Source organism: Buteo buteo, chromosome 10 (genome assembly GCF_964188355.1).
Source record: "Buteo buteo chromosome 10, bButBut1.hap1.1, whole genome shotgun sequence".
In the NCBI taxonomy this organism is placed as follows: domain Eukaryota; kingdom Metazoa; phylum Chordata; class Aves; order Accipitriformes; family Accipitridae; genus Buteo; species Buteo buteo.
The window spans coordinates 23,589,837-23,613,766 of record NC_134180.1 but is presented as its reverse complement, the minus strand read 5'-3'; the positions used below and the strand labels follow the sequence as shown (position 1 = coordinate 23,613,766).

The window sequence follows — 23,930 nt, the reverse complement described above, 5'->3', positions numbered from 1 at the left end:
TATCTGAATATTAGATGTGGTGATCACAGTTTGCATTCTTGTACAATCCCCCAGAAGTAAATTTAAGCAGTAGAGTAGGACCTAAGCGCAAATGCAAATGCTTGACATTGAAACAAAATTGCTTATGGTCTTCTATGAGCTGCCTCTCCTGGGTATGTGTTTCTGTGTGTGAAACAACGTTGTATTGTATCTCCTTTAACATACTGTGTTATCAAGGGAACCATTATGACCACAGAAATCTGAAAACCTGCCTATAAGCTAATGTGAGCACATGGACTCTAGTCAAGCCATCCTGGAGATACACATACATGTACTAAAACACTGTATGGAGACCTGTGTACACTTTTGGACATCAAGCACAACAGTATTTGGATACTTCTCAACTAAAATATTTTGAAGCAATGGGAATATACACAAAACTTCTCCCCCATTTGCCCACAGTATGATAAGCTAAAACATCTTCATGTTTTGTTTTTAGCCTGTGAATTCAGTGACAGGTGATCAGTCTCCCTGGAGAGCCCCAGGGATCAGACTGGACGCCCTAGGCCATGCTGTGTGCACACAAGTGCACATAGCAATGAAAGACTTCTTAGCACCAAAATGCTTAAGACCAAGGAAAAAGCAGTAACACTGAGAATTAAAATTAAAAATACCCTTTTCTGACACTGTGAAGCAGCTGTTCTATGTCTTGTAAATAATCAAGGTGGAGTAAGTAGAAAAAACATTATACCTTAAAAACAGAAGGGGAACTCTTCCCCAGTCTTAAAATACTATCAGAATCCATTGTAATACCTATACTTACTATTGTTAAAATGTTTTATCACCACCATTACCTTTGGCACATACACAATAGGACAAGAATTACAGTGTCAAACTCAAAGAGATTTTTGAGAAAATTAACCCTAATAGTCACTAGCAATTGGTATGATAGGCAACAAGAATGTCACATATTATGAGAGAAATTCCAAATACTTATCACCATTAAAACGTCAAAAGTGGGGGGAAACACCCTAAACTATCTGTTTCTAGTTCACAGTCATGCTGGAGAGTCAGTCCTATGGGTGGAGTATAAGAAACCTCATTGTAACAAGGATCGGTGACTCTGGGGACACAAGTAGTACTATGAAGGAATGCCAAGCAGAGACTTTGGGGATAAATGCAGCTTAGCTGTCAAAGACAGCACTGCAAAGAACCCACTGTGCAAATAAATAATATTGAACCACTACAGAAAGCACTGATGATCAGACACGGTAATCATCTCATCCCACAAGAGATGAACCACAGTGCCTCTCCTAACCCAACACTTCCTTCTAAAATCTCTTGCCTCAGTATTCCATCTACTGCTTCAATTAGTACTAAAATGCTCCATGACCCCTTTGTATTTGATTTTTTCAAAGCTAGAATGCTTATTTAAAAAAAAATAAAAAAGCTAGGAGAGTCAGCAGCTACTACAAGATGTGTATGAGCCCTGTATAAGCCCTGACCAATTTCAGGTGACTTTAGCATGAAATAATGTCAGTCTCCCCTGAAACAGAAAAAATAGTTTGTGACTGCAATGTATGAAGCTGAAATTTAAACTCTTCTAGGTACCACCCAGAATACCGCTATTTCCCAGTAACTCTTGCAAAAGAACAGGACTCCTTAACCTTGACTGTAGTAGGAAGACAGCCTCCTCTCTGTAAGAGAGTGCCAGCCAACTGAAACACGAATTGTCTTGTAAGAGATGAAGAAGGTCAGAGACAGGAGAGAAAAAGGAGCAGAGGAGTGAGTGATGAGGTTTCTTGGCTTTCATTCTTTCCATTAATTTTGAGGATGAATGTAGTTAAGGTGAAAGCAATAAGTCTGCATTGCTGAGCCAGCTCTGGCAAGGATTCTTCAAGGAGACTGCAACTATGGCTCATTTGAGTGTGTGAGAAGTGGGTACCCATGCAGAACAGCTTAATCATCTGCATACACCACAATTAAACAGAAGTGTCATGCAAACAGTGATCTACCCTTGTCATTAACCAGCAGCAGCTCAATTCAGAATATTACAAGTACACATATTCCTATTTAAGTACACTTCAAATGTAGCTCTTGACCTCCACCAAAACTCAGACAGTGGCAGCACAGAGAACATGCCAAGCGCATTCGTCCTCCAGCAGGAAAAAGCACTGGAATAGCAAGTAGCAGATCTGGAAACACAAAAATAAGGTGCTTCCAGGTCTGTGTGATATACCACATGCTTAATCATTTACGGGTGATTTTATAACAAAATTGCAATAAGTGAGGTCCCATCTGGTAGTCATTTCTAATTAAATCATTCTTTAAGACAGTTCACTCCCAGATACCCATATAGTTATTATTTTTAAATACCAATAACAGAGTTCCATTGCTTCATGCTAGCACTGCCTTAGCCCATGATCACTTCAGTCAGTCAGGATTTGTGCTACTCTTAGTAGCTAATTTCTGACAGTAAACTTTCTTTAATACTGGCACAGGAGCTTGCAGTCTGAGAACAAGGAAAAACAGATTTAAAATAAGCCAAATGTAAATGTATGTGCATTCAGAATAGGGAACTAGAACAGCCCTAACTGAAATGTAGTGAAAAGTAACTTGCACGTGGCTAAAGCAGGCAAAGGCAAGTAGCACACACATTATTTAGCACCCCTCTCTCTCCAGAGGAGAACAAAGGATGTAAAATAAGCAGGGAGTTAAAAAGTAAAGACTAAGTTAATAATTCTTGTAGCGATGGTAGTTAATTGAGATGGTTCAATTTAGACCTTAGTTCCACGTAAGTATTATTCTTAGTGCCTTTTATTTAACAGGGTCTGGCTTCTATCTAAAACTTTAGACTAAACATTAAAAAAAAAAAATCCACAAAAACTCAACACCTAAAGCACTCACATGTAAGTAACTTCTTCATCAATTATTTGCTAATTCAAATTTAAACTTTCTGAGAGTGGAAACAGAAGAAAGCATTTCCCAACAAATAGCAAAGTCTCCATGTTATCATCCTCCCATCTCATCTTCTCTGTCTGGAAAGGAGAAAGGCTTTGCAACATAGACAAAGATGAACCCATACACTGAGATCTCACTACGTGTAAACACCCTGTGGATAGTCCCCAATTTCATCACCTACAGAGAAGTCCCATGACAGCAAACAGCTACCCTCTACTGCCATAGGAATATGGGTTCAGAAGGAAAGAAGCTCATTCATATAATAGAGTCCTGGGCAATTCACAAATGGTAGAGGTCATCCTCAAGCAGAGCAAACATCATGCCTGCCACCACCCTTGCACACTCTCCTATAGCTTTCCCCACAACATCTCAATCTTGCCTAGGCCAAGCCTCAGGAAAAGAACATCGTTCGTCATGAGCAAGAGGGTGTCAAATCAGGTAGAAACACTATGTTAACATGAGGTCTTTATCCCCAGAAAAAAATTAAAAATTTCAACAGCCAGAGAATGTACATTTATTACCTATGATGGCTTTTGAACCGCCAAAATGGCTTCTACTGCAGGAGAGCCTAGCAGGTAAATATGACACGTTCTTATTAATGTGGTATGTTCTAGGCCAACTGACATCTTGTTTTGTTTTGACATTTTACAGAAAGTTTACTGAATGGATTATTTTGAAGATACACATTCATCATCTAAATGCTTGCTCAAGCAAATGAGACTCTGACCTCCTTATGACAACATATCAGAAGAAGTAGCTTAGACACATTTGGTTCAAAAAGGTATGTTAGATCATTCTGAAAAGAAATCTTTCCTTCCCTTCAAGGAAAGGAATAACAAACCCAGGGCTAGCAGCACTGCTTACTGAAGGACAACTTCCACCACTTCCAAGTGACTAAGACAAACTGGGAAGTGGTTAAAAGCACTTCTTCTTATGCTTAATATGAAAAAAATGTCAGGAGTAATTTATGCTTAATATGAAAAAAATGTCAGGAGTAATTTGGATTTAAAAGAATGCCATAGAAACATACTTTTGGTGCCCTACCCAGTTTAGAATTGTTTACTATCTTCAAACATGGGCATAACACAGGAGATTTTAACAAATAATGACAAATAGAGTCATTAGAAAAAGTAGAATTGCTTTCAAACTTCACATTAGTAGTTCAAACTTTCCCCCTGGTAAAAATGCCTAAAATGTTTTCTTTATTTGGTATGCTGTCTATTTCAGTGCTTGCTTGCTCATAAAATTGTTTAGACATAATCTTACCTAACACTTACATAGTATAACATCATCTTCAAAAACCATAATTTTTTATTACAGGAAACTAAAATAAATTTTAAACACAACGCAATACTTACTCATGCAAACAGTCTTGGCATACCCAGGAGACTATCACTAGCCTGTCCTAGTCCAAAATCCCATTTGCTTTGGCAAGAGATCATGGCTTTTGTGCAGTTACTATATGACCCATGTTACTCTCTATTACTATCACGTTAAGCTGTTTGCCCTGCTAGCGCAGGTGTCAGATTCCCAGCATTTTCAAGTAGGTACCCTGCCCTGCGGCTAGCACGTGCCTGATGATAAAAGTCCCACAGCTGATCCAGAAGGGACTGCATCCCATGCTCTACACTAGCCTGAGGACATACCCTGAAGAAATAGAATAAATGCCAGTCATACCTGAATTGCATAAACCCTTGGGCTCAGGGTTAGATTTTCTTCCTAAGCACTTCAAGCTCTACGGACTCTCAGCCAAAGCGTTAAAATTACTTGAAGAACACAGGGGAAGTGGGCCTCAGACCTACTCAGCCTGACTCCATGGACTTAGCAGTGGCTACAGCAATAAATTGGACTGATATGTAGCAATTGTTCTTGGAGGTGACATGAAGTCTCCCAAGGATTGTCTCTGAATTAATTCTTCCCTTATTTCTCCTTGACTGCCATGTGCCACTCTACTTTAAATCTGATTACCTTGGCACTCTTGTCAAGATAGTTTGGGATCATCCTTCCAGGAAAGCTACATTTTATTTAATTGTTTTTTAAAAAGTCAGACATTACCTTTTCTAAAGGGCTTTCTACTCGGGGTATGCTGATCATGGGCATCTGGGCCAGATTATCCATATGAGAATGTTCATGTTCTGGCTGACGTCCTCTGAAGTTATTTACCACACAAACAACCTAGAAGGGTTTAGAAGATAAACAGAATAGCTAAGGAACAAGTCATTTTTTTGTGCTTTGATCCTGACATCCATAATTAGGCAGAACTGACACCAGCTTTAGTCACAGCTTACAGTTGAAACACAGAAAAGTGAAGTTTTACAGAGGTTTTACAGAAAATCCTTAATTAATATTTTGAGACAAAAGATTTTCAACCAATTTGTTGTTACATGCATCATCTGAGAACCAAAACCCCCTCATATCTAAAAGCAAACCCATTACCAGATCTGAATAATAGTATACCAATTATTAGCAATGTCATGAATAGATGTCCAGAGCATGTACAGCAGAATATGGCAATAACCTTAAATTCCTATGAAGGGCCAGTATCATCTAAGTTTTGACCAGCAAAGACTTTCTCAAAAGGAGAGTGAGAAAGGGAGAACAAGGCAAGGACCATCCCCAAGTTTGAACTAAACTCTAAACTTGCTCAGGGCAGCAGTGACTCTCACACAGGGATTTAGTAATGTGATATATACCAGTTTGTTAGTGTTTCTACTAATTAAGACACTCGGCCAAGCAGCAATGTTTGCCCATTGTATTTTCTTCAAAACACAACTAAATTTGATGTCATGCGACTCAAAGCAGTTTACGCAATATAGATCACAAAATATAAGAAAAAAAAAGCTGGGACAGATTTCTATTCTGCTCTCCTTTATGACTTTAGGGGCACAAACAGAATGGAAAAAATTCTTAAAAATGAACAACCACATACAAGTCCTAGACACGTTGTGTGGAAGGGAATGTTTGGAAGTGCGAGCAGGTATATTTTAAGGGAGACCTAAAGCTGCCCTCACATTTCTCAGAGGAGTGAAAACGCTCACCTCAGCCATCCCTGTGAGAGTTCTCACCTGAGCCAAGTTTTCAGATCCAAGAATCTTGAGATTCAAGAATCAAGCTCAAAAATGGTTTCATGGGGAAAAAATTCAAAGGTATATTTAGTACTATTACAAGCTGCCAGGCAGACAAACTTGCACGCAGTAAACAACAGTGACTATTCCATGCCATATTCTTGCACTGAAGTTATCAGTGAAGGTGATTAATAGATTAGTGGCAGATTTCTGACATAGACACTAGTCATTGTGAACTGTGACTAACAATCTGGTGTTGGAACACAGTTCCAGAAAAGAAAAAGGCTAAACAATGATTTTTTTGATCCAGAATAACATAAAATTTCAGTGTAAACCTGAATTAGCATGAAAGAAATTCAATAGGGTTACTTTAAAGCTGGAAAAGAAATGCTACCTATTCTTTGATCAGTGTAGGTATCACTACACTGAATTTAATACTTTATATATGAAATCATAACTAGATGCTAGTCTGAAGGATATACACTTGCTTCAAGTGGGGCTTGATGCAAAAAACTATTGGTTGAAATGCTACAATCTGGTTCATAAGGAAGTCAAAAGAGATCATTTGATCAGTCCTTTCTTGACTTCACATATCTGAGTGTATGTAAATATAACTAAGGAAATGGATAATTAATTAAAAACAAAAATTAGAGACATCTCTTTTATCACTTAGTTGTCTGAAAAGTCAAGACTACCAGTATTTTAAGAGATACAAAGTTACACACTGATTTTTTTCAACCATATGTGACACAGATACACACTTACCAAAAATACTGCTATAGATATTCCGATTATAAATCCTGCTATTACATCTGACCAGTGATTTCGATATTCTGCTACTCTGTTGATTCCAGTAAGGAAAGCCAAGCACATTAAGCCCAAGCACAGAACAGGTTTTGCAAGCCTTGTTCCTCTGGCTTTTACTGTGTTGGTGATATACATCTGAAAATTAGAAAGGAAAAAAGTATAAGACTGAAGGATATCTCCCACTAATAGATGAATAAAATTGCTGAATTTTGTTTGAATAGACTATGTGTATTTGGCACTTCTTTTTTTTTGGTAAAGAAAAAAGAAAGTAGAGCACTAGATAAAGTCATCACACCCTTTTCTAGGGATATAGAAAAAGAATTAGATCATAAAGCAAAATTACATTTTATGTGAACCTGAAAAGCCCCCAAAAGAACAAGCAAACTGGACAATCCTATGCTATCACTCCCAGTCTATGTATTTTTTTTATGCAAAGAGGTAGAGACTGATTTTTCACTGTGCACTGTTGACAATAATAGAAAAAGATCTTTACGCTGAAAGGGGCTATATCAAGGCCTTATTTTTATTAGCAAATGCCTTTCTTCCTCATACACAATTTCTCCATGTGATTAACTAGAGATTTATCAAAAAGCAGTGAAAATTGAAATAAAAGCCAGCATCTACTTTTATAAATAACGTGATAGTTTCAACCACTGCTGAACCAATACACCCCTGTACTTCACAGATGTTGACTGAGGATGTTTAGTACCAATCCCCCCCAGCACACAAAGCAATCTAAATGCAGAAACTTTTATGCATCAAACTCCAAGGAGTCAATCTGTCCTGCTTTCAGTCTAACTCTCCTTGTGCAGTACTACTGAATTAAAAGCACTGCCTGATGACAGAGCAGCTCTTCTGCCCTAAGGGTGCATTAGTGACTACTAGGTTTAAGCCAGCAATTTCCAAGCTCTGATGAGCTAATGGAAGAAATTAATACGAAATCTTTGGATTTCCATTCTCTTGAATCTTGGCATTAAGGCTGCATCAAAGTTCCCCCAAAAAATTATGCTTCAACTAAGATTTTTGATTAAAAAAGTATTTACTTTCTGCAGAAGATGTTTCTGCAATTAAACCACTGAGATCCCTAAAACCTTCACATTTAGACAGAGTTCAAGTTTCTAGACTGAAGAATGCTAATATTTTCTATCGAGTTTCACTAGAGACTCCAAGTGTGCAATGTCATCACATTGAACTGCAAAGGGAAACAGATGAATCTGCATTGAAGAACCAGTACCTTTTTGGCCAACAAATGGGCAGTCCTTTGGGTTTTTTGTACTGTCTGAAACTTCAGCTGAATTTACTGGGTAATCAAAATGCTGCAATAATACAGTCAAGAAGTAGTTTAGGAAGTGTGGTTACAGTTACAACAAATTAAGTGAAGAAAGTAGCAGTCAGAGCTTGTCTGAAAAGAGCAACATCTGACAGTAATTTTGTTCAAAACACTAGCGACAGATCCATGGTTTAGAGGACGAATCAAAGCTTAAGCTTAAAATCACAGCAGAGTACTGCAACACATACACCTTCAGTGTACCTTACGTGATGAAGAGCAAAGTAGTAGAAAGCTTTCAAGTAATACAGACGGAGCAAAGGTTTGAAAAAGTGTTTTGGGGTATATCTCCAAACCACATTTCTCCTCTCTTCTTCCTAGACCATTTCAGAAATAGCGTTTCTCCCTTTGCTGACTATCCTTTCATCTTAGCTCCTTATATTTTTGCAGGCTTTCTTCAGTGAGTTACTCCTACCATGTGGAATGCTGATAAGACAACTGCAACCTTAATTTCCAGCTTTTAGCACCACTGGTTTTCTTCAAGCTACAGACAGAGCAGTGCACACTGAGTTACTCAGCAACAGTCTATTTTAGTGAGTCTCATTGTACTCCTGGATACTACCACCATTATCCACATTCACACTACATGTTAGAACAACTGGTGCTAGGGAAAATATTCTAATATTTTGAATATACAGCAAGATCACCAAATTTCAAATACAACTTGGATGAAGTTGACACAGGGAAGTTGGCAGGAAGCTATCCTGCATTTAATTCTGCACTGTGGCATATTAAATCAAAATGACTACTGAGAAGGAAAAATCAACTCAAAAAGGAGTGTAGCTTCTTTAAGGGAAGTCTTGGTGATATATTTCAGCTATCTATAACACCTGGTCATCACCCAAGAAGATGATCTCAATTTTTATGAAGTCAAAACACATTATAATACAAATACTTGATTCTGCAGTACTTCAGTCAAACTTCAACTTTTAATACAAAGCTAAACTGAGAAGTTCTCTGCAGAAAATTCTCAGAACCTTTTTACAATCAAGCAGGTCCTTCAAATCCCTACTCAAACCAATGAGTGAGCAGAAACAACTGCAGACTCATGCTGTGCCTCACATGAGTAATAAAGACCTCCATTTACTGAGTCCCTTCTTGTATGTACAGTCAAGATTGTCATGCCCTGTCCATTATTAAAAATAACCTGAGGGTTCTGCCAGTATAGGTACTGTTTCTATCTTTTCTTTAAAGAACAGACACCACTGATGTTAAGAGTAGTATTATATTAAAATATTATTAAAGAATCAATGGAAACAGGGTAAACTTCTCCTGAAACAGTGTAGCAAAAAGTCAGTATATTTGCAAACTTCTACATAGCAAATGTAGACTCTTTCAAGACAGGATTCACAGATGTCCTTTTATAAACTTGACCTCTTGCAGCTCTAGTACAGATCTAGTACAGATAGTCACAGATCTGATTTGCACTAAGAATATAATATAATTAAGTAGTTGTTTTCTTCTTGATTCTGGAAGGAAAGCTATAAACCAGCACAGTCATTAACTGACAAAGAATAAACATCTTGAAAAGATGAGAGGATTTTTCTTCTCTTACTTTTCATAAATATTAATTACAGAATAAACAAAGGAAAATAGCTTAGTGATTTAAAACATTAGTAAGAATAAATGACAATATAAATTTTTACATGGCTAAAGTTGTTTACTGAACAAGTCCATCCCAGTTACTTTTCAGAACAGAAATTGGGAGAGGAGGAATCTAATTAAAGAAATCTTTTAAATTAGTCAGCAGCAAGACCAACAGCAGAGATTTTGTATGTAAGGTCAAGGATTGATACAGTAGTTAGAATTAATTTTGCAGGCTGCACATTCTCCTGCAACATCAGATCAGCGGTGAATCTTCTTTTGAAGAACTTCTGCTATTGCTTTTCCTTTTTCCTGAAATAAGATTTTAGTATGAAAAGATCTAAAGGTGATACCAGCAAGTAGACACTGACCGAGAGACATATAAGGAGGTGGATGTTACCTGATTGTAAATACCAATATATACTAGATTTTCAGGAAAACACAAACATTTGACCTTCAGTCTTCAAGATGCTGGAAGTGAAGACTACAGAGAACCTCATAAGAAAACCTTTAATTGAAGTGGTTTTGAAAATATGTACTTGAAAGAGTCAGAATCATCACCATCACCAAAGACAAAGCTACCTGTGAGGTTTCTGACATGACTGTCTCAGGTCGTAATATAAGGAATAATCATAGTGTTGGCACTTAGCTTGTACTGGGAAAGCTCTCAAAAGTGTCATGTTGCAAGTCTGACTCATGTGAAATATGTCCTAAATCTAGTGCAAACAAAATCATTCCAAAACACGTAAGAGAAGAACAGGAATTGTATGTCAAGTGTAGGAAAGTGGCCTCCTGAGCTATGCTGCAAGCTCTCCCTAGTCATCTTCTTTCAGCTATCTTTAGGCTCACCCACACAAACGTCTATGCATACAAACATACATGTAACAGGTCCCAGAGTCCCATTTTAGTTAGAGTGGATCTAGTCAATCAGGCTGGGTGCACTAGCCAGGAGGGAAGTTAATTTTCCTAGCTGATTTCATCAGCCTGGGTCCCAGGGATGCAGGTAGGAAGATCCCCTCTGTGCTTGCTGTTTAGGTCCTCCCTGAAGCAGATGGTCTGGGGGACTGACAAAGAGACAGACCAGTCCATTAGTGGGCAGAGAAAAATGACTCATGAAGCGACAAGCAGAAAGAGGAAGGAATCACTGTACAGGCACCTATCTCAGGCAGCACTCCAAATATAAATTATCTCAATTTTGTTTTGTTTTGCTTCTATGTGCTATTGTTAAAGAAATAATCTTGAACTATTCGCGTAATACAAGTAATGTTATAGAAGTTCCACCTGAGGAATGTACAACTTTCAATATTCATCATACCTACAAGAAAATAGATCAAAAAGCTGAAAGAGTAGCAGGCTATAGTGGACGGTAGTCTCTAACCAGGTTCAACGTTTAGTTAGAATCCTGTCTGACAATCTAGAAGTTCTTTAGCTTCCTTGATTAATAATTACATTTGGTCAAATTATTTCAAACCACAGAGCAAACCACAGTCATATTCTCAAATCATTTGGGCCTTTCTGCAACTGTCCACTGAAGACTTTTTTAGTGCTTTTGAAGCCTCCTCCAGCTTTCTGCATAAGTTTTGCAGTAATTATTGATGAACGTAGACAAAAATTGGCTTTCAATGTCAGGGGTCTGGGTTGGCAAAAGGAAGAGAAACCTCTAGAAATGCTGGACCTTACTATTGAGTTTCCCACTATGAGCTCCCCACAGGGGTAACTCTAAACAACTGAAGAAGGAAAGAGGGAACCTTCAATGTACCAGGACTGTAACATACACCCAAATATTAATTAAAGCTGATTCAGTCTACAGAGATTGTTACCATGAGCAACTGAATTGTAACAAAGAACCGACTGACAAGAAATATCTAGAGGTCTTTAGAAAAATCCCTGGATCAAATTGTAATGGTATTTTACTATCCAGCCTGAAAGTAACTAATAGACCCAATATATGAAGCCCATGATGTATGCTGTACAATCAGTATCAAGGGATACCTTTACTTGCTGCACCAGATACTGAAAAGAAATTCCACTTTCCTAACATCGCCCCTGAAAAGCATCCAAAAGAATCCTTTAATACTTCAATTTCCTTACAAAAAATGGACAACAAAGCTGATTCAATAAGGTGGCTCTGCTACTCCTTTTCTTCCTGAACACTCCTTAAAGCATATCAAAGAGAGGCCTGTCATGCCTCTACCAGCTGCCCACTGAGCAGGAGCCAAACAGGCACTTTAAGATGAAGGACAGGTGAGATGAGACCTACACCTGAAGACTGGATCAACGAGTGACACTGAGCAGAATGCCACCATGTTGCCAGCACTGTGACCCAGACTGCCTTGCTGTCTTTTCCCAGTGACTTATAAACACAGTAAACAGCAAAGATGATACAGCAGAATGCCAGGAGCAAGAACCTTGCAGAAAAGATGATCACAGGCCGAACAAAAGCTCAACAGAGATGAAAAAATTATTTGTCAGCTTTACCTGCTAGCCCTGCCTGAGGCCATAGTTGAGGCCAAGGGTTCACAGTACAAAGCAACAAAAGCAACCTACAGACCTAAGGGCTATGTCAATTATCAAGACATTAAACATGCTCCTCTACCATTACAAATCCAAAACAAGTCTGAAATGTATGCAGTAACACCAAGTTCAAACACTACCCTACAGACAGGTTGGCTGCCAACTGCTCTTGTCCAACACAATAAGAATAAAACAATGAAAAAGCCAAATTTTATAGAATGAATTAAAATTTGTCTTAAACTACAACTGGGAATGACCAATCCCCTAGGTCTGCAGCACCAAAGGACAACTGTTAGTCATAAGTCTCATATTTAAATCCATGGGATTTAAATCTGACTAAATCTTCACATATCACTTTGAAATCCTACAAAAAAAAAAAGACTCCCGACTTCTCATTTTTGTGTCTAAGTTGTGGAAAAAACCCAAGTATGTGCATACTTGGCTGCTTCAAAAATATACTTCTAATTGTCTGGGCTGTGTTGAGACGGGGAACCAAAGAAACCTTAGCAGATATAGTAGATATATGAATGTGGATAGGAATTGTTTAATAATTATCTAGCTTATAATGAAGTTAAAGAAGTTTCAATAGAGGTAGACATGGCCCAAGGGGATGAGAAGTGATGTTTAACGTTTGCATTGTTGAGGCTGGCTGGGACAGGAGATAGTCCCTGATAAGAAGCAGAACCAGCCAAGACCGACCTTGTGATTTGGACAAATGCCAAGGGACAACTGAGTCTGCGCAGGGACAGAAGGTTAAGAGTTCACTGTGAAGAAGACATACAGCCTTCATCTTCACGACCACCAGACGACCACCATAAGGAGGCACTGCGCAAGCGCAGTTGAGAGGAGACTATGGAAATGACTTCCTAGAGCTAATTTTAATACGAAGCGGGGATAGGTAATGCCTATGTATAGGCGTATTGCGAAACTCTATGTATATGTAACACTTGACTGTATAAATTTAAAGTGAACCGCCAAATCAGGCGCGCACGACTTTGGTGGGACTACCCCCTGTGCTGCCCAGCGCTGAATGAACATACCTACTTTACAATCTCACCGATTGTGGAGTCTGTTTTCCGCATGTCAGTGTCAGCTTACACATATCAAAACGTGGCTTATACAATTATATTCTATTTAATAAACTTGCAGCGTTTGCCTTAATACCTATGTTAGCAGATGTTGTTCCAGCTGATAAAGGGTGAATTGCAATGTTGATAAGAAATGAAAGCAGATGCAGTCAACTTATTAACCCAACTTGAGCAAAACCAAAAGATCTAAGACAGTTGAGCAGACACCTAAGGAGAAATCCAGGTAGCAGCCAGCTTGGTTAGAGATTTTGGAACATATTTACAGTAGTTCACTTTGAAGACTCTGGTACGCTGGGAAAAACAAACCTAAAAGTCTGAAGAAGACAGATAATACAACCTTGAAATTGTATTTGGAGGAGGGTAGAGAAAACGCCTAACCATAGGGCTGCCATTCAACGTTTCCATTACTAAGTCTTTCTTGATAGGTACTGACAGAAAGTAATGGAGGCAAACATTACAGAGAGGTCCAAGTATTAGCAATACAATTGTTTGAAAAAGACTGTACTTTCAGCAGGAGGGGAATTCTGAGTTACCATAGCAGCCACCCACTCTCAAAAGAGGGGAAGAGGAAAAAAGGAAGACTCAAGAACCTAGATGAAAAAAGAAGCTATTGTTAACAAGACAATATGCACAGATGCTAGGTGATAAGGACATGTCTGCACTTAAATGGAATGAGATAGGGGAATTATTAGATAAAGGATAGGCTTTGTTTTTAAACGGGTTGATCAGGGAAATCGGCAAGCCTGACATTGTTTACTTTGACCCCTCAGAGAGCAAGCACTCTGGATCAGCTTGTTGATGATGTCTCTGGACATAGATCAGCTTGCCTGTTGATGTCTTTAAGCTGGTCTGGTTTTGTGCACAGCTGGCTGAAGTGTCCAGGGAGGATTCTGTAACAATCTCTCCCTCTCTCCCAAATATTTCTGTTAACCAAAAAGAAAGCACATTTTCCAGAGATTATATGCTCATGATATACTAGCTGAGTAATATATGGAGGTCTTTATGTCCATGCTCTCAATAACTGTTGTACCACAGCTCATACAAAGACTAGGCTGCTGTTTAAATCTTCTATTCCAGTGAATAGCAATGAGAAAGTTGTTATTCAGGGCCAACTATCCTGATAAACATCATGACAGTGTAAGGACACGACCCCAAATATTGGAACATTGCATTTCTTCCCCTCGTGTGTAATAAACAGTATTTTTATTTGCAACCATGCAACAGGATTAAAAAAAAAAAAAAGAAAAGAAAAAGAAAGACTGCCAATATTGCATCAAGGACCTAAATTTGCAGGCTACAACTCAGCTGATACATCATAGCAATTCACTTTATTAGGCAGCTTATAAGAATTCAGAAATCCTGAGAGCAGTTTACAGTGCTTTAGTTAAATGATGACAGTGTCATGCATCAGGCAGCAATACAGTAATGACATAGGATATATTCATTTCTGCAGTTACTGAAAGATTATAAAGTCATGAAACAATCACAGTAGTTTTAATTTTTGATGTTGCTAACTGTAAACTGACCACAGACAACATCATAAGGTTTGCATAAAGTACTCTTGCTCATGTCAAAAGCCACTGACACTAGGTATTAGACCTTACTAATGTCTACTTTTTGTTTTTAAAATGTATTAATACTATTTTCCTTCCTGCTTTGCAGTAGCTGAACAGTTGGTTTCCTTTAGTTACTGTGTCTCATGGCAACAGTGGAAATCCAACTTTACAGATGGATGAAAAAAATAGGAACAATTAAAATGAAGAATGCTGAATATTTTCTAAAATAGCTTGCACCAAATTTAGAGGTACGTTTCAGTGAAGCAAAGCCTTAGATATCTCCCCAAATAAAGACAATACTATTAGGAGTTATACTTGCCTCAAGTTAGAATAGAATTTTATTGCTCATCTCTTATTTGCAGATAACATTTGCCTGTACTAACTGATGATCCACGTCTCTTAAACAGACATTGCTCACAAAGAACTTCTGGTAAATGTTACTGTCAGTGCTGCAGATTTTAAGCAACTGGTTCTAAAACCATATTCAGAAGCATGGAGTTGGCACACTGTCTATGGATGGGGCTGGAATCTTTTCCATGTTGGCAAATATCAGTTTCCAGATCAATCAGGAATTAAAGTCAGCTCATTAAATATATGCTCAAAAGCAATACATACTCACACACACATATATGCACACATACATACACACACACATGTATAGGCAGGCCACTGTAAAAATACTGAGGGAATTTAAGGGATGACTCCTGCAATGATCACAGAAGCACACACACACACTTGCCTAGTTCCCACTGACACTATGAGGGCAGCCCTGGGCCCATCCAAAGGGCTACAAAGGACTGTGATTACTAGCGCAGGTCAGGTAAAAGACTCCCATAGGCATGTGCTAGGGACAACTTTACTAAGAACAAGATGTGCTTCTGCTTAAGACTAGAACAATGTGCACTCCAAACTAAGCCAGGGATTACTGCACAGAGTTACTTGAGTGAGATTCATTAGTCACTCTGCCTCTTACCTGCCTCCCCACGCTTTTCAATAGCCTCTAGAACAGCTCTGATGCCAGGCAGTAAACACCAGTTTTTAATCCCAGCCCTGCTCATCACTCCCTTTATCAGAGAGAGGGAAGAAAAGCAGGACTGTCTTGTAGCCGACTGCATTGCAGAATAAGAGCCAAGCTGACTTTGCATGAGCACTGAGGTACCTATAAATACCAATTCTGGTACCTAAAGACATGCACAGATCTCAGAAAACCTGTAGAGATCAGACACTTACATATGCCCACTCTTCTGCTTCACCCCACCAAAGAATACAGACATGTGCAATTCCATTAATCTGTATGTGTTAAAACATGGAGAGGAACCACTACCAGTCACAGGCAATCCCCACCCTTATTCTTTACCACCCAAAAAAGCCTCTTCCCACATTCTGTGGAAATGGGCAAAAAATAAACCAAGAACCTGGTTATCCTAAATCTATAACCCTTTTTGAAAAACTTGCCCTCTCTCAGCACTGCCTTAGCTTTCGAGGCTCAGAGAACCACTACATCTGTAACTGTCAGAATTAAGTCCAATGAATCAAATTCTCAAAGGCCTCACAGTAACCCATAGAAGGTTTACATATATAAAATCAGCCAATAGTTGTCTTATCTTCTCCCCATTCCTCCCTCCTCCCCTCACAGTGTGAGTCATTTGCTCTCAAAAATATAGTGACATTAAATAGTACAATATACTTACAGCCAGATACATAGCTGCATACACGCTTAGTGCTGCTTCTTTGGATGGGAATGTCTTTCTGGCTTTCATGATAAGATCTGGATTTCCAGTACAGGCATGTACGCTACTGATGAATTGTGTATACTGTTTACATCCAAGTGCTGTATAGTTGGGTTTACAAAGTGCAAGAAAATGTGGTGCAAGATTCCCTGTTACTACTTGTCCAGCATTTACAAAGATGTCCGTAGCAAACAGTCCAAATGCGTAAATTCCTAAAGAGGGAAACAAAGAGTTAAATTTTCTGACAATTTCACTCCAGGGCTAAACAATATTATAGTATTTATCACAGTAATATACCAGCTCCTTCCATTTAAGAACATGAAAAACCCTCACGTGTATCGTACCCTAAAGATCCTGGCTCGTGCTGGAGATGATACTTTCCTACAGAATCGCAGCAGCAACACTGCAATGTACCCACACACCTGATCTCTCTGGATCCTTTGGAGGAGCATGCTCACCTCTTGTGCAAGTAGCCCGCTCTCCTAGGAGCCCTAGCCATGAATCTCCACTGTTTGAGGTAGCTAGCTATACTGGTACCTACCTTTTGCCTATGTTCACTAAACAGAAGTGACAGAGGCAAATTCTTCACCCTATAAATTTGCTTGAGAACAAAGAAGTCAGGCCCTGATGGAGAAGTAACTTGAAAAGTCATAACACATACTGGACAAACATTTTCTTTTCCCTTGCAGCTATAAAGAAGCTGAAGTACTGAATAATTCAATATTGCCACGCACGAGTTGTCTTCATCTGCCTGCTACTGGGTACATCTCTTTGCATGGCATATTAATCGCAATATCAACACAGGAGCTAAAGATCTATATATTTGAGGAGCTACTTATGCTAAAGAGTTTTTTTTATCAGACATATCAGCAAAGCATTAAACACGTATACTCATTCATTAGAATGGAAATGCATGTATCTGATTACTCAAGAGAAAACAGATTTTTGCTATTCTGAGGTCCCTTTCTAACATTTTGGAAACAGAAAATGAGCTCTGGAAGGAAATGCAAACACAGCACCCTGACTAGGAGGCAAAGCCAGCAGGTGCGGGTTCAAATTCCACCTGAGCTACAGATTTCCTCCTGCATTTCCATGGGCAAATCACCTTACCTTTTCCATACTTCAATTCACTGTGAATATAGCTTGAGTTCTGGCAGTTGGCAGCTCCCAGCTTCATGGGGCACCATGAGGACTTTAATGAATGTACACCACAGCAGGCACGATCCCACAGAAACATGTGCATTTCTAAAGGTCTGTTTTTTTCCTCAGCAAAGCTAGAGGACCAAGGACAATTTCTGGGATCCTGGCTGGTCAGAAATGTCACACTAACGTTAATTCACCCTGAGCTGCTAGACACTGGTGAGCAGTGGATTGTGCCTAGCCAAGTCGCTGCACAGAAGGGCCATTTCAGCAAGCCCTAAGGGTGTACGCTGCCCCAACATAGGTGGCTACATCACTTTGTGTGAGCATAGGGGCCTCCCTTCCCTCCCTCCCAATTTATTTTTTTTGCTTCTGTGAGCAAGGAGGGCCCACCAAGTGGGAAAGAAACACCGGCACTGATTACACACAGAGCAAGTGGAGCAGGAGGAGTTCCTCATCATCACTCCCCACCTCCTCTGGACCTATACAAGACAGTCCCATTCTTAATGACTTTTAGCACTCCAGTGTGACAGTGAGCAATCACACTCTCATAAGGCAGGCATGGCTGTTATACAAACACTGCAAATACAGACACAGCTGCACATCCCCTCCCTCCCCCTGCGACTGGGGCATGCAGGAGGATTAGCTGCCCCAAGGCTTCACTCCTCCAGCTGTTTCTCTTAGATACAACTGTGAGTGAGAAGCAAAACAACAGAATTGAGCCCTGCTATGGCATCCCTGCACGTATTAAAAAGCAGCATCTGGGAATATTCAATAGACATTTTGAGTGGTGCTACTTCTCCTTCCAAACACATTTACAAAGAACTAAGTAGAAAGGATGACATCTCTTATCTACTAAAGTCAATGGGGAGTTAACAGCTGACTTCAATGAAGCCTGGATTTTGTACAGTTTTCTACTAGAGACTGTATATAATACAATCTCCAGGCTAAGAAAGTACCTAAACTGGCTTGGTTTCAAACACGCATTTATATCCCAATGTCTTCAACTTCGGCCGCTATGTGTGTGCGTAACCAAAACAAAACTATCAACTATAGATATGGCACAAAGGTATCTCCTTTCTTCACTTCACCCTACTCCAGGTCTGCTGGTTGTTTTTCCCCCTCGTGGTCCCAATTTTTTCTGTGTTTACTGCTGTTTCTGCAACTATTTTTTTAACCAAACTTCCAGGAAGCTTCATTTGCTACCCAAAACGGGAGAACTCACTGCACCCAAGTTAAGACTACACATGCAATGTTGTACGGTTATCTGAATATTTTTCCCAGGTCAAAATTAAGACATAATTGATCACTCTCACCATTCAGAAAATGAAAGCATTAATTTTGCTCATACCAAGGAATCTGATGGTCCTGCGCACCAGTGGATTTATATAACAACAGTCTCCACTTAATATTGTTTTTTCTTGGTTTTCAAAATCCTTTGTAGCTAACTGTAGACAAAACACTGCAGTTTCTCCAATGATAATCTTAGGGAAGGAGAAAAAAGGGGAGAGAAATGGTACATCAGATTACAGCAAGTAAAATATACTAGTATTACAGAGATGGCTATCTCATCTTAAGGAAACAAGACCAAACCAGCACAAAAGACAACATAAGTGAACCAAGTTCTGTATGTTAATCTTCTTAGGGAAGTATGCTTTATGGCTTCCTTTATTTGCATTAAAAGAGAATAAACTTCTATAACCAGGACTTGGAATTGACATACTATAACCTAGTTTTCAGGATGAAGGAGAAAGAGAAAGAAATCTATTAGTTCAAGAACAACAGATCGCATAACACACAGGATGTGGACCAAAGTAAAGCCCTAATCCTGGAAGATGCTGAACATTTCAGTTCCCACATGGCTTTCACTGACACTCAGCACTTCACAGGGTTGAGCTCTAAATTTTGGACCATAGTGGGGGAGAAAAAAAGAGAAGAAAAAGAAAAAAAATCACAACGGAGCTCCTGTTCACATCAGAGGATTGGTTTGCCAGGAGGTACTTAACAAGGCTTGATTCACATTTTGTCAGCTAAGTTTATCAAGTCTGGCTTTAGCTTTGTTCCTCATGCTTGAACAAAGTGTCACCACTGATATTTTAACATTAAGCATGGCCTATTTCATGTTCATTACACAAAAATGAATAAAGTTCTCACATCTATAGATCATTCACATTACAGTTGGCAAAAATTAAAAATAATCACAAATAAAAAAAGAAAAATGCAGATTTTTGAATATAAAATATTCCCTCTAAAATGTGTATTTACCTGTACAGCAAAACACGACCTTTAATTTACTCATAACAACTATGGTACTGAGACTTAATAGCCAAAGCCAAGCCTTAAGAGTCTGTCTATCCAAACCTATGATACTGAAGCTTTACAGCAGGTAACACGGGTATGATCAAGAAGAGCAGAACAGAAGGGTCAAATATTGACCACTCTATTTCAATTTTGATTCACTCTGGGACTTAAAGACAAGGCTCTTCCACTCTTCTATATGAAAAGCAGTAAAGCTTACTGATAGGTACATCACACTTTGATAAACAGGGATGAAGACCAGCAAACTGAAGTCTTAATACTACACAAGTACAAGAAATAATGCCATCAAATCTGATTCATTGTCCAGGTTTGTCTAAACCTTTGACCTAACAGGAAATTATAAACCTTTTCATGTATCATAATAGGTCTGAACAGTTCTACAGACAGCACAGGCTACAAAAAAAACCCTATGGGTGATGGCTCATAAGCACAGTTTGTTGCCAATAGGAAGAATGCAATTAATGACCTTCCTTAGTTATTTGTAGATCTACAAAGATGACTGGGCTAAACTGTGACACACAGAGGAGGAAAGTGCTTCTTATAAATAATGTGGCACAAATAACAAAAATAACTGTGGTGGCAAGCCTGTAAAAGCAAAATTCAGTTTGTCGCAGAAACAGTCATCACCTATTACTTTAGACTAGCTTCAGATCCTAGTGGAATTTTTAGATGAAACAGAAATTACAATACATGAACTTACAAGTATCCTCTCTCTACTTTGATGCAAGCAAATTTTCAGCATACTGAAGTACAATTCCTTCATCTATAATTAACAAATGATCAGTACGCATATGAAATGTAACTCAACATTGAATTCAAGGTCATCAAAATTATGACAATGATAAGGAGAATTCAGCCCAATGACCCCTACAGCTCTCATGAAACAAACCAACCAACCAACCAACCAGTTTTAATATGATTCATAAAGGTGAGAACTGAAACACTAAGATTCTTACTGTGAGTCACAGTAATCCCCTTCTTTCCTCTGGAATAATGAAACATCAAGGACTAGACAACCTGAACACAGATTCTGCATTTAACTAATTTTTTTTTTTCCAAACTCAATAAATATCAGTAAAATCATTGCAGATTTCCAAACTCCAGGAAAAAGCAGAATCCAGCACAAGGGGAGCATTTGCATTACATGATGCTCAACCTTTTGCAAGAACACAAAGAGAAAGCGTGCCAGCAAGCTCAACTCTCCAACTCTGAGCAGAGTCTCTGAATCTGCCGATCTAGGAATACAGGCTCTTCTTTTTGGTTGGTAAGGAAGCTGGGGTTAGCAAATGGGAGACCTGCTCATTCAGTTATAGGAAAGGAGACCCTTACTTCCAGCAACCTGTCTTCATCAGCTGCATCTAGGTCCTTGCCGCTGGCAACAATTTTTCCTTGTTAAATTCCCTGTATTTAATGGCGACCTGGATGAAGAAAACCCTCTACTCCAAGAATAACAAAGCAGTGTTCAAGTGCTTAGCTGAACAAAAGTACTCTTAGAGTGGGTACGTAGGTGCAAGGGTCAGAACGATACAGAACTCAGCTAAAGACAAAACTTTTGCTATACTAGGCCTAGTGCTCTACCCTCAGAAGTAAACAGAGTGGGGTATGCCATTGAACACAACAGGCATTCATCTCTATGCTTCTGTGGCTTTACTTTAATAGAATTCTTCTGGAATTTGGCAATAAATACAGGTTCTGTATTTTTCTGTACTGGCAGCTCAGCTAAAGCTGTTCTCCTTCCCCCATCCTTCAGCACAAGCACTGCTCATCTCAATAATCAGCCTATTGATGTGTCCATTTCCTTCAGAAATGGAAGGAAAATCTTTTTCAGTCTCAGTAAATCCCAGGAGAGATTCTGTTACCCAGTGCAATTCCTTCCCCTTCTTCTCTCTGGCACCGCTGGCAATAATCAGCTCTACAGGGTAAAGGAAAGGGAGGGCAATCTCCCTCTTGCCTTTTACCATAATATGCATGCTTGGTATATTCCAGGAAGGAACGATTTCTGTATTCCCTCTGGCACAGGGAACCACCATTACCCCTTCCACTGCAGACCCAAGTGGCAACCAGTCAACAAATGACATTTAATACAAAAGAATAACTTGTGTGCTTCTTGGCTAAGTTTTGGGGCAAAAAGTCTTTGGAATATTCCAAAACTGACAGTGAAGGATTGCAATGGAGAATCTGAAAGCTCTGACAACATAAACTTTTGGACAGAGCTACACAAGTTCAGGTATAGAAATTTAATTTGCAATGAAAAAAGTGAGGGTATTAGAAATATCTTTTACTTTATTCTATCTAACAGGGTCATACTACTTTAGACCACTGTAGAGATTTCCTAAAGAATGATATATATTAAAATTCTTAGCTCACTCATACGTTAACAGCTGTTAAAAGCAGAGGCCATCCCTGAGAAAACCTTTTGACATAAAATTACAGCATGTAAAGTATAAGGAAAAGAACAATTTTCACCTGAAGACTAACAATACAAAGTGCAAGCTTTCCAGTATTCTAAAGAACGTATATAAAAATAATTTTCACAGTCCTTAGGTAAAAATGCAGTGTACGTAACTGTTACAAGAAGGAGCAAGACAAGAAATGATCGCCCTACAGGCATCAGCCTAAGCCCTGACAGGCAGCGATCAGGTCCTTGTTCTACTACAGCTTCCCTCTGTAAACACAGGGAAGGCCCTTAGTCCTGGTTCACAATATGAAGCATAATAGCAACAATACAAAAATCACCCTACATGAAGATATTTAATACATACTTCATAAATAGCATTTAGATAATCCTTTCTTTTTATGGAAGCATGGAAAAGAAATATTAACCCAGCAAAATCTAAATTACAGGAAAAGTTCTCGTAACCATCTCCATGGCAATCGTATCCTGTCTGCAATTTGACAACCCACTTGACAGCCAGGAACTGAGTTTGGAAGGGGTGAGACCTAAAACTAATATTTCTTCTTGTTTCACCTCTTAGCTCCTAACTAATTTATTAGCTGACTGATTTTCATGGTAGTTTTGTACTCGTAATATATTTATTGCCAACCACCCAGTACCTGTCCCTTTCCTTGTTTTCTGCACAGGATACTTACAGCATTTAGCACACGTTCCCTACACTGATTTCTTCCTCCCAAATAAGTTCAGTTTTTTTCTGTATTAGTCATTTTTCTGAATCCAGGCAAGCTGTTCCTAGTTTTAGCACTGCATATCAATTTAGAAATCTAATTTGTCCTTCCCAAAATCACCCATCCAGTATATTCTTAACTTGGTTCTAAATTCTGAGCTCTTTTTCCACCTGAAATGTCAAACCTGATTCATTCCAAATATTAGAGCTAGAGCAGCTCTGACCTTGTTGATTTTCCAGTAAACTGACTTCATAAACAAACTTCCCCTAGTGTCACGTATGGTTTACAACAGCCAGCACCTATATAAATAAAGGACCTTAAATCTGCACTTCTGAAATACTAATGAGGTTTATTTTATGGACTACCTTCTCATATATGACGTAACTTCCTATAAAAACCTAGGATTCAAGAATTAAACATTCATTTGTATTACAAGATATCTGAGGGTATATTAATGCATTTAAACAAGATAAATCCTGAAATTTAAGGTTGATAATCTGTACTTGGTATTAGGAAAGAAATTTCTGTGTACACATTCATAGATCTTTCCAGCTAACACCTACTTTAGGGTATACAAATGTTCATGAAATATTTCATATGGGCCAGGGAACGTGGTAGAACGTGGTAGATTCCCTCTCTGCCAATTCTTAGGGTTATGCTGTAGCTACAGCAACCGCTCAGATAGATGAGTAACACTGAAAAGCAGTTATGGCATTAAAAAGACCACTAAATATTCA

The 23,930-nt window shown here is 38.8% G+C and overlaps 1 protein-coding gene across 2 annotated transcripts in view; it reads right to left on the bottom strand.

The window, feature by feature from the left end:
- The window catches only part of PLPPR5 (phospholipid phosphatase related 5), a 46,871-nt gene that overhangs the window by 5,784 nt on the left and 17,157 nt on the right, over positions 1-23,930 (bottom strand). The window contains exons 2-5 of one of the 2 annotated variants that reach the window (XM_075038925.1): positions 19,103-19,235; positions 16,573-16,823; positions 6,771-6,947; positions 4,996-5,115 (exon numbers count right to left, since the gene is read on the bottom strand). In XM_075038925.1, the coding sequence (XP_074895026.1) occupies positions 4,996-5,115; positions 6,771-6,947; positions 16,573-16,823; positions 19,103-19,235 (681 nt within the window). The remainder of the gene's footprint in view (positions 1-4,995; positions 5,116-6,770; positions 6,948-16,572; positions 16,824-19,102; positions 19,236-23,930) is intronic. The other variant, XM_075038926.1, reaches the window with a different exon arrangement.